Source organism: Falco naumanni, chromosome 7, assembly GCF_017639655.2.
Source record: "Falco naumanni isolate bFalNau1 chromosome 7, bFalNau1.pat, whole genome shotgun sequence".
NCBI classification, from domain to species: Eukaryota; Metazoa; Chordata; class Aves; order Falconiformes; family Falconidae; genus Falco; species Falco naumanni.
Genome location: NC_054060.1, coordinates 14,583,327 through 14,595,135, shown reverse-complemented (window position 1 = coordinate 14,595,135; position 11,809 = coordinate 14,583,327). Strand labels below are relative to the sequence as shown.

General features: G+C 44.7%; 1 protein-coding gene across 5 annotated transcripts in view; it reads left to right on the top strand.

Moving 5' to 3' along the window:
• Positions 1-10,115: 10,115 nt before the first annotated feature.
• The window catches only part of TRPM7 (transient receptor potential cation channel subfamily M member 7), a 59,176-nt gene continuing 57,482 nt past the window's right edge, over positions 10,116-11,809 (top strand). For 2 of the 5 annotated variants that reach the window (XR_005828791.1, XR_005828792.1), the window contains exon 1: positions 10,116-10,457. Coding sequence is in view for 3 of the 5 variants with exons in the window: in XM_040599896.1 (XP_040455830.1) it covers positions 10,455-10,457 (3 nt within the window). In the remaining 2 variants the exon portion in view is untranslated. The remainder of the gene's footprint in view (positions 10,458-11,809) is intronic. The other 3 variants (XM_040599896.1, XM_040599893.1, XM_040599895.1) reach the window with 3 other exon arrangements.

Sequence of the window (11,809 nt, the reverse complement as noted above, 5' to 3'; positions counted from 1 at the left end):
AGAGTTGTTGCTCAAGAAGTGCTGTTTGGGGGGGTGGGGTGAGATGTTAAATCTGGCCTGGTTCTTCTCCTACTCATTGAGACTAGGTCTGTATTTGTGGCCTTTGTCTGGCTGTGGAGCAGTTCAAAGGGAGGAAGACAGGACAGATTTACAGATTATTATTTTTTTTTTTTTTTAGCTTTTGCATCTACACAATACTTTTTTTAAACTATTTTTGAAAATTCTTTGCAATTGATAGACAAAACAACAGGTTTGAATAGTGCTAGTAGTGCCTGTGTTAGTTAAGGCCAATGCATGTGTTTTAACTTGTTTAATCTTAATTTGTTTTAGCTTTTAAAGACTTGGAAAAGAAGGAATAGTTTAAATCATTAGTTTGCATTTAGAAGAGTTTGAGTTCATTTGATACTTCTTTTTTCAGGAAACTGCAACTTGAGGGGGATTAGGCATAGAAAATTTGTGTACCTGTAATGCTAACACTTTACACCAAAGAAAATTGGAAAAGGCAACAACAGCAGACCACTGAGTTCACTTAGTGCTAATGTCAGGTAGTCATTAAAACATTTTTCCTATTCTTTAAATAAATGTCATTCCTGTATTCCGTACAAGTCCAAGAACCCTGAAAAAAAACCCCGAATAATACAAGCTTTCCAGCAGTGCCTCATGGAATTGCCTCAGTATTTATCTGAAGGTCACCTCTAGACATTTATAGTTAGTTTGGGGCATGCTGGCTCAGGAAAATTTACCCAGGTTAAATCTAGTTTAGCTAGATTTACTTTGGAAGTATGCTAATTAAGACAACTGTAAATCTGTATTGCCAGTTAACAAAGACTTAACTGCAAATTCACTGCTTAACTTGGTAACAGTTACGTATAAAACTTTGTTCGCAAGAGTCGGGAGCAGACCAACTTACAGCCTGTGTATCACTTGTTGCTGTTCACACAGATTAACTGTGGTGCCAGTTGATACGGGTAAGATAACCACCTTGCTTACAACTTTCCTAAGAAAATATAAATTACAAATGGGTTTCATATGTTAGTAGTTGCCCCTCTTGACTTTCTTGACCTAAGCTTGAACTGACAGCCTCAGAATACAATGATCTTGTGCACCATCTTCAGTTTTTGACTTGCACTTAATAATAAATTACAGCATACCTCAGTTTTCCAATAGCAGGCTGAAAACTTGTCTTCTGATGTGTTGTCATGCTCTTTGACAAGCCCAGTATCTGCCAAAGTTAAATGGTTCTGAAGAAGTTTCTGAAAATTCCTGAAAGAGATAAAGAAGTCATACCTCATTCAAAGTCACGCACTACTCAAAGCCCTTGGAAGCTTCACAGATCTGTGTAATTATGACTCCTCTTTCTCTTTGGAATCTTCTGCCTGGAGGATTTATTGAATTTTCAGCTATAAATGATAATGGAATTAGTATAAATAGAGAAGACCTTTGGCAATGTAAGTGTCTTTAGCAGCTGGCTGTGGAAACTCTGTCTTGTTCTGTGCCTAATTATGCTCCATGCCTGATCATGCCTGAGGTTTCACGCATATGTGCTGCAGTTTAATGGGATGTAAACTAACTTTTTTCTTTCAAATGCGTAGGTGCTTTGTTTACAAAAATTAAAAATGGAGTTTAAAATTTTATATAAATAATAGGTTAGTATTGACTACTGAAATGAGGTTTTCATAAGTTCAATAGAACTGATGGCAACACTTTTAGCAATTTTGAATGTTTTTAATGCTAAATTTGGTTGGGCTAAACACTGTTAAAAGCCTTTCTAGTCATACTTTAATATAAAAATCTTACTACCTTTTCATTGTATGTTTACTGACAACAGCCCCCTTCCTTAGGACTTTTAAGTTATCACTTTACAAATGTTATTAATAAATGTTACTTGGGAAAAAAAATAATCGAGTAATTGCTTTGTTCTCAATCATCTTTTTCTTACTGTGAATGTTCAGGGCTAAACAGTTAATGCTTCATAATACCAAGTAAGTTAAAAATTCATGATATGCCCCCATACATACGTAGCTGTGGTTTTTATCCATCCTGCCTGATGTATCAAAGTTATGATTCTGTTTGTAAATACCGATGTGGTGGTTTTGATGGACTGTGCTTTTTTGCCCCCCTGCCTCCTGCCCCTTTTCCTTTATTCAGGGGTAGGGGGTGAACTGAGGTGTGTGAATTGAGCTGCATCAATTTTACTGGTTTAACTCAGCAAATGCTTGTTGCTCAGCTGTTAGTCATGGGGCTCTGTGAAAGTGTACCTGACAAACAGCCAGTTAGGAATTTAACACATGCAAGCTTCTTGATGGGAAGAAGTTTACTTGCATTCGGCCTCAGAAATAGTGCTGTAGAAGCATTGTTCAACTGGATGTACTTAGCTTTAGATGTGAAGGGCAAGAAAAAGGCAAGCTTCAGTCTTGAAACCCAGGCTGGGTTGGAAATGTTGGCAGAGGAAAAAGAAATAGCACTGAACCTGAATACACTTGCTAATGTGATCCTTGAGACCTCCCTAGAACCATGTGATAGTATGTTTGTATTTAACATGTTTTTTTTAAATATTTGGAGCCTCTGCTGCTCAAACACTGGAGGTTTCAGTAGCACTGAGTCACAGTAATTGAGTAAATGCTCTTTGAATTTACTTATTTTAAAAAACGGGAAGACCAGGCACAGCTGCAATCAGCAAACTTGTTTTTCATTGTCTGTTCCCCATGCATTCCGTTGTTAAGGCTGGGACATTCGATGCAGAGCAGAACTGCAAATCTCAAGAGGCTTTAAAACTGCAAGGAGAGGGGCATTTTCTTCTAAGGAAGATGGTTACCATTACTAGTTACCAAGTGCTTGCCTGGTTAGATTGGCCCAATCTTTACAATACCATTCCATTTAGACACAAGAAAAAGCTTTTCACTGTGAGTGTGGTCAAACACTGGAGGAGGTTGCCCGGAGAGGTGGCGGGGTCTCCATCCTTGGAGGTACTCAAGTGGACACAGGCCTGGCAGCCTGCTCTGAGCAGGGGGGTTGGACTATGCAATCCATAGAGGAGCATTCCAACTCTACTGCTCTGATTATTAAGGCATTTTTCTGCTTGTTTTCCAGCTTGAATAATTGCAATTTTTTTCTCTATAGAAAAATCCAAATTTTATCACCACAATGTGGGTTTGATTTTCACTTGGAATAACTTACTTCTACTAAAACTGTTAGATTTAAGCATATATAAAAGTTGTCCTTGGCTTTGTAATGCTTTCAGAAGCTAAAGTACTTTTTTAATTTTGAGTAGCCTATATAGCACGTTTTATCAGATGAATGATTTATCCTTCTAATTTTTCAGGGAAGAAGGAGGACAGCGACTCAGATTGTTATCCCTTTTGTCAGAAGTGAGTGATCAAAGTTCAAGGTTTTGTATTCTTGAGAGAGGCTGATGATGGAGGCTCAGGTATCTCTGGAATCCCCCTTCTTTATAAAGAATGTGCAAGATCCTGTTTCCCTGAAAACAGAGGGCATCAAATGGCTGAGAATAGTTTTGGGGGTTTTTTGCATGCAGCTCAAAGACCTTTTAACTAAGAAAGTGTTAGATCAAAGAGCTCACTTTCAGCTTTTTCTTAGGAGTGTGTTCACAGGTATTCTGCTGTCTGGTTTCCTGTTCCCTTTCCTTGCCGGTGCACATACTCGCCTTCTTTCTTTCCTTCTCTTTGCAGCAATACCAACATGTTTTGAAGCATCTTTGCACGTTACTTTATCTTGGACAATAATATGTTCTTCTGTTCCTGTATGGAGACAACAGCTTATCTTCTGAAAATCCTTATTCAGTGTTAAGGTCCCACTGAATTTCTGGGGTTGCATGAATGTTGGTGCAACAGCCTGGCTTAGATTTGAAAACCAAAAAAAAGTAAAGTAAGTTTTTTACAGTTTTATCAGAGGCTGAAATGCTCTCGTGCTGGCTTTCCCTGTGCTTTGCAGAAAGGCTACCAGTATATATCAACTAATGTATTGTACATGCCTTGGGAATACAAGAAAATACAACAGGGATCAGTACGTTTAAAAGTTGAACAATAACTCGGTTCAGTTTCAAGCTCTGTTGTGATGTGTCCCTATCAAAGCTACAAGAAAAGTGAGGTCCTTTTAATTAATGTTTCTTTCAAAAGTTAAGGGAGACTATGCTGGAAAATCGATCCATCCTTGTGGATTTAAGGCAACTAACTGCAGAAAATTAGCTAACAGGTATTTCGCTGGTAGGTGAGTATTCATCTGGTAGCTGATTTCAGAAATAAATTCTAAAAGTAAATTTACGTTATAGTCATAATGGAAAAAAGAGCAAATGCATGCCCATCTGTACCTTTACCTCTAGGAAGTGGAACAGCAAACCTGTGCAGGACAAAGTGACACTTGTCAGTCGCTGTCAAATAAGAATTCAAAGTTGGATAATTAACACCAGTTTTGTATAGGCTTGCCTAACATTTTACCTTTTGATTATGAGGAACTTATCCCTGCATTTAGAAAAAAAAAAAACAAAAAACCAAAAAACAAACCCCCAAAAACCAACCAAGAAACGGGGCTCCTGTGAACTTGTCTCTGATTTCTAAAATTCAGGAAGAAGTTGGTTTGACCTGCTGCTCTGTTCTTGTAAAGCAGTTTGTTCAAGACTGTCGCACTGGGCTGGTGTTGCCTGCTGCTGCTGCCTGGCCACACAGAGAAGTGGCACCTCTGGCTGCTGCTGTTTCCCCCGCTGGTTTGGGCAGCGCAGTCATGGAAGGAGATGCTGCGTGTCTGTTTGGAGATGTCTCTAGACAGACGTGGAGCATCTCCTCTGCACAGAAGCCACCTTGCTGCCTGTCCACCATGCACCAGCTGGGCTGCTAACAAGCAAAAACTTAAACCAAGGATTTGTGAGGCCAAAGAACAATTTTGACAGGGAAGCTTTAAAAAAATCTCATAGAAGTTATGGGGGGAGAAAGTTCAGAAGGAACAAAACTGACATAAAGTAGGTGTTTTTTTGTTTTAGTTTTTGGGTTTTTTTTTAAAGGCAGACACTAATAAAATCTTGCAAAGGGCCACCATTGTGGTGTAAATGCCCTTGTGGTGTAAATGGCCTCGTGCAGTTCAGGCAGCTATTGATTTTACATATGTAAATAGGAGTAGAGAGTGGAGGCACACCCTTGGCAGTTTTGTGCAAGACTTGGGCCTGTGTTGGTTAAGCTCTCAAACAATTTTCTGAGCAGTAAGTAATGTATCATATTCCTAAGTACAGGATAGGTTTACATTATACTTTAGATGATGGGTTGGGTAATGTATCTTTTTTTGTGCATTTATGGAGCATGTTGAAGGCAAAATCGTGCATTCAGAACTACTGTGTGCTCCATTAGTTCCTTAACTTCGATATCCCTTCCTATTAACATGGGCTATCTTTAATGCACGTTTTAAAATGAAAGATACCATGCTCTCATTTGCCTAATTTGGATGTGACAAGCCGTACCACAGTCTTGAGTTACTGGTTTTGCATTCTGAGCTTGGTTTATTACTCACCTGGTCCTTTGCACTGCCATCAGAAAGCTACTCTACAGCCCTTTCCTAGTGCTGGAGGTATTTTGCCAGTCCCAGAAGAAGGGGGAAGGACTGAAAAGATATGCCTCGCATAGCTTTCCCTGCATTTGCATTGCAGGGTTAATAGCTGACTTTGTAGGATGCTCTAGCCCGAATTTAACACCTAAATGGAGTGAAAACACTGCTGCTGTGGTGGGCCTCATGGTTAGAGGGGAGCTGGGCAGAACTGCACTGGTGGCCTTTGGGTGACACCAAATCAGCTTTCCTTTCTCTTAAAGGCAAGCTATCTCTTGTGTTCGCTTTTCAGAATTACTTTGTATAGTAAGATGTCAATGCTATTTTGCCAATTTTAATACGTGAGCAGTTCTGTTACTTCAATCTAAATACATATATTGCTTGTGAGATTGGAGCCTAAATCCATTACAGGGGTAATCTGATTTGGCTGTTAAATATGTGAAATTGACTTTTTTGTTTTTCTTGATATACCTTGAATTTACCCTACATGTTATGACTTATTTCTTGAATGTACAGCTAAGGCACTTGCTTCCTTTGAAGGAATACATCTCAGCTGTTAAAGCTAACGTGTTGCTCAGACTAACTACTTCTTGGTTTTGAAGAACCTTGCTATAATGCAAAAAGATTACTAAACCTTTGGGACTTCTTCAGAAGATGATGTGTAACTCTGCAGTGTAATACATACCAACAAATTAACCAGAAATTCTAAACAGTTTAGAAACTCTGAAGTTATGCGTTTCTTGAGTTTTATTTTCCCTGGCTTCAATGGAGACACTCCTCCTTTTAGGTTATATTTCCCAAGTGTTGTGATTAACAGCAATAAGCTCTTTCTACTTCATCCCATTTTGAAACAGCGTGTTTTGAATTGCTGAAAAGTTGCACATTTGTAAGGTTATTTGGTGTATTATCTGAGAGGTAGTGGGCAAAATATTTTCACAAAGCCTTGGCAACTCCAGCACTAGGAAAACCCTTCACAAATTATGAGGGGACCTGCAGATCCCATTAACCTGTGTCACTTTACACTTTTTTTGCCTCACTTGACAAGCTTTAAATCTTAGTGTTTGTTGAAAAATAAGTATCTTCAGTGTCAGGAGTAACAGAATGTAAACTGGTGAGTTGCCACTTTAGCTAGACAGCAGATTTACCTAGATATACAATAAATGGACAAACATGTGGCTGAAAAAAATAAAAGTATTTGGGAGAGTTCACCCTTGTTAGAAGAGTAAGAAAAGTGAATCAGTAATACCTCTTTTCTGCCACAAGTGACTTTTGTAAGGGACAAAAATGGTTTCTACACAGAATCTGTTTGACCTTGAGTCGGATATTAACTAGATCTCCTTATCAGTTGGCATTTGCATCTGATTTAACTACATGAACTCCAGCATGTATTTTGAACAACTTTAAAAGAACAGCAGCAGAATAACAGTGTATCTCTGGTGTACAGAGTCCAACAAAGTCAAAACCAGATGACTTCTGTTTAACAGTAGCTCATCTCATCTCTCAGAAAGAGGAATACTGTATTTTAATTTTTTCTTTTTCTGCACGAGTCAGTGTTTCATCTATGTGAGGGTGAGCAAGCCGTCAGCCAGCTTCATCCTGGCTACTGGCTATTGCAGTATCAAGATAAGGGCTGCTTTGGAGAGGTTTCTTGCAATTCTTTAGCACTTAATGCAGTGAGATCAAGTTACGGCTGGTTTAATGCGATGTAAAACCTATTAAGGTTGCCATCGCGAATTTTAAACGATGATTTCATAACAAGCTTAACATAAAGTGCCAGTGACAGACTGATTGTTTAGTTGAAGATACAAAAATGAGATATGGGAACCACATAGCAAAAGGAGTTTTGTTTAAACCAGTTATATTCCATTTTAGATAACAGAAGCTTGCCTCAGGTTAAAGGTCCTTAAATGCAATAAGGTATAAAATAATGCTTCATTATTTCTTCCTAATTCACAGCTGACAGTTGTTGATTTGGAAGGAGATATCAGAGGAATTCTGAGTTGACAATTGCTGTGGTTGGGAGATAACGCTTGGAGTGACAAGTAGCAAATATTTATCCTACAGCTTCACCCTCTAAGGCTGAGGTACAGTAATCAAAACATAAGATTTAACATCTGAATGTAGAATAAGTCAATCTCTTTTTGGATGACTGACACCGCTAGCTTAGGGTCAAATCACATCATGTTCTGTATGGCTGATCAACGTAATCGAAGGATATAAGGTGACTTCCCCGTGCCTTGTGCCGTCACTGTTCCCCGTGGTGCTATGTCCTGCCCCTCCTTCGCAACACTGAAGGCTGACGCTCCCCCAGACAGTGAGGCAGAGAGGATGTTGATGACTCATTTTTCCTTCATTTTCTTCACAAGCTGTTCCAGTGAAATAATGTGCTGTCTCTCCATCTATGCTTATCACAAACAGCTTAACTTTTCATACAATTTGATGTCAGTCACTTTACAGTTTTGCAGGATCAACAGGAAAAAAGGCATGGAAAATTCCTCACCTCAAGCATGCTTTCCTAAAACAATGGCTTGTACCAGGGAAGTCTCATGCCCGGGCTGGCCTCCAGCTACTTTTTCCGAATTCCTTGCTGCTTCTAGCTCTTGCATTTACAAACATTAAACTTAGAGGGTACGGGAATCAAGTCAGTATAGCCCAAATACTGCTGTGAGATGAGGTGAAGGAGCTAATCGTAGAAGAACTTGCTCATTAACTTCATGTGTGACGTGAGGAGGTTTAGATTAATCATTTAGAATGGGGAAAAAAGGAAGGGAGGAAGCAGGAATGTGGTAGTTTGTCAGAAATGCTTTATCGTGTTAGCCAAAGAACTCAGAAATCCCCCACTTTCTCTGCTTTCCTTTGGAAAGTTCTTGAACCATCTCCAAAAAAATATACTGGGCTTCCACTGCTCCTTCTGGTCCTGCTCTGTAAGCCAAGAGCTAGCACTAGCACATGGGAATCCAGGCGGGACCAAGTAGCTGCAGGGCAGCAGGCTTGGGGTTTCTCCTGCAGTAAGAGTGAATCCAGTGTGTTGTTTGCGAGATCTTGCACTCAGAACTAATTTAAGTTTTCCCTGGAAACACCTAATTTTCCTGTTCAGTGGAAATTAAAGAGTCCTAGAGGCCTAATTTCCATACCTATGTAAAGAGAGCACAAATTCTGAAGCTGACTAAAAAGAAACATCAGGAGCTCCTCTGCAGCTGAGCTCCCTGCGGCAACACCCTAACGTGGAAGCTGAATGCCCAGTTGCCTGGATTTTTCCAGATTTGTGCCTTTTGTTTGTAGCCAATTTACTGCTGGACTTGCCCTGCTAAATGGCTGTTAACACGAGGACCTTTTGCTTCCTGTTACCTACGGTTCAGTCTAAACTAGGGGCTGCCAATTCTGCTTTTTTTTGAATGCTTGACTTGATTTTTGGTCACCCCTTTCTAATCATTGCAGTGGGTCTAGTAAATTTGGTAGCGTGCTGAGCCTCAGACTCCTCAGAGGCAGTTTCTGTCGTGCTGAGGCTCACCAGTTTTCGGCTGGGTGCACAGAGCTGTTACCCTGCGATGCACAAACCGTGGTTCAGGTGTGAGTGCACACTCGTGTGTCCGCCAGCTTCGCCCAATGCTACGTGCAGTTAATGCTGGCCTTTTGCAGCAGGGGAAGATGGATAATACCTGGTACAGCACAAAGGATAAGGCCCAATAATGAAACCCAAAGTTTTTAAATTAATTTGAATGTTCTGATTGAGTTTATACAAAAGTACCGCTCTTCTATGGCTATAGTATTGTAGAAATGGTACCAGGACCTTTAAGTCAGATTTAACTCGCTTTTGATCCATGTTTTCAGTGCAAAAGCAACACTGAGCTGACTGCATATGTCTTAAAAATTAACGTCATAGTGTTAGACATACTTCCTATAAAAGTCATCTAAAAATGTTTTTTTTTATATATTTAGGGAAGGCAAATAATTAAGCCAAAGTTAATTAGTCTATTTGTCTTCCTTTACAAATGCTGTTTATTCAGGCACACAGTTTGTTGAAAAGCTATATAATGAAACACACAGTGGGAGTTATTGTGGGAGGCTTTTTGTTGGTGATACTGATTCCCACAGTTTGCTGATGGCATACGGACAGCAGACCAGGCTCCTGCCCAGGGCAGCGCCTGACCTCAGCTGGGAGCGGGGCCGCTGCAGTGGGCGAGGCGCATCCTCCTCTCTCCCTCCAAATCGAACTTTCCTCCGGTTTAGCCCAGGCCGAGCTGACACGGTGCTCATGGCGGCACTTCACCGCGGAGAAGCGCCAACAGCTCCTCACTCACGCTGCTCCCCTGCTACGTGGTGTAAGCAGCGAGTAGCGCGGGGCCGTGCGGGGGCGGGGGGCCGGCCGGCGGGGCGGTGCGGGGCCTCCCTCTCCCTGCGCGTTTCCCCTCAGCCGCGCTCCAGCCCCGCACGGCCGCCCCCCCGCCGCCGGCACACGGCAGCCGCTCCCGCCTTCCCGGGGTGTCGTGGCGCTCTCCCCCCCGCCCCGCCGTGCGGAGCGGCTGCCCCCGCCGGCCGGCCCGCCCCCGCCCCGGGGGGCCGCGGCGTCCCCCTCCTCCCGGGGGCGGTGCGCGCTGACGCGGCAGCGCCGCGGCTCCGCCGGCCGAGTCGCACAATTATGAGAAAGAGCCGCCGGGCCGAGGCCGCCGTCAGCGCCGGGTCCTGGTGCGGAGTCGAACCAGCGCCGTCCGCCTCGCCCCGCTCTCCCCTGCGGCCCCGGAGCGCCGTCCCCGCCCGGCCCGTGCCCAGCCCGCCCGCCGCCGCCGAGCCCAGCCCCGATAGATGGAGACAGGCCCCGCCACCGCCGACGCCGAACCACGAGCGGGAGCTGCCCGGCGCGAGGCGAGCCAGAGTCGGCGCCGAGACCCAGCCCGGCCCTGAGGAGAATGGTGAGGGCGGCGGGGGGGGGAGGGGGGCGCCGGCCGCCGCTCGGACGGGTCCCGGCCGGCCGCTCCGGGTGTCGGCGGCTGCGGATCCGCTTCGACCCCTCTGGCCCCCGGGCCCGCCTCCGCCGCGGCGGCTGCCGCCCTGCCCGCCCCGTCCGGGGTGCCGCGGCGGCGGGAAGGAGGGACCCGCCGGGCTGACACCTCCGCGCCGGAAGGGGAGGCGCGGGCTCGGCCGCCTGGGGCCCGGCCCGGCCCGGCGTCACCCCCGGCCCGCAGCTGCCCGGGCTGCCCCGAGCCGCCGGGGCGAGGCGGCCGCCGCCGCCCGGCATCTGCGGAGCCGCCGTTTGGTGCCGGCGGCCCGGCCGCGCCGCCCTGCTGCCCTCCGCCCCCCGGCGGGGGTCCCGCTGCCCGGGGCGCCGCCTTCCTGCGGGGCTCCTCGGCGCGGTGTCGCCCGGTACCGGAGTGGTGCGGCCGACGGCGCCGTTCCCGGGGATGCGGCTGTGCCTCCCGGCTCGTCTGTCTCCCCGTGTCGTTTGTACCATTTCGACGCGTTGCCATGTCCAGGGGAGCGTGTGAGCCCTTGCAGAGAGCTGGGCGGGTTCCTACGGGAAAACACGGCTTTAACCCCAGCTCTGTCTTTGGCTGCGAGTCGGTTCTTTATCCCTGCGAGTTTATTCCTTAGGTGATGCTCACAGAATTCGGAGCGAACCGCCAAGCGCTTTCAGATAATTTTGAGAGTGCGGAGCGTGGATCTGTGGATTTCCACGCTCTGCTTGAACTTCCAGCCAGCTGCTTTGTTTCATGTCAGATAAAGGTGTTCCATGTCATAGTATATCCTTCAAAGCCACAGGGGTTCTTACCTGTGAACCTTCTGTTTCTGACGGTACCTGTGAGCTGTGTAGAAACGCGGGCCATCTTCTTCCAGAACCTGCAAATCCAGCACCCTTCCAGCAGGAGCCTTCCCTTTGGCTTTTCCCACTGGAAAGCGCGCTTGGCATCTCCCACCTGTGTGGTGGTACTTGCACTTCTCTCCTGAGGTGGTTTTTATTTTTAGTTCTGGGGTGTGGTTGGTATTTAGCTGGTTTGGGTTTTAGCTCCAGTGTTCAGTCGGTGCTGACATAGCCTAGAAATGCACAGATTGGTTTTAACCATGATAGATTTGTAAACTGATTGCGGCTCAGCAGTTTTGCTGGCGATGTAGCGTGTTTGCAATGTTTTATACTTACCCCGTGTTTATCGGATATTTTGAAACCACTGTTTAAACACCTGTGTTTTGCCTAAGTTGAATGTGGGATGTTTAACGCAGGTTCATTTTGCTAAAAATTTCCCTGCTGCTGCATGACTGTTTAGCAGTT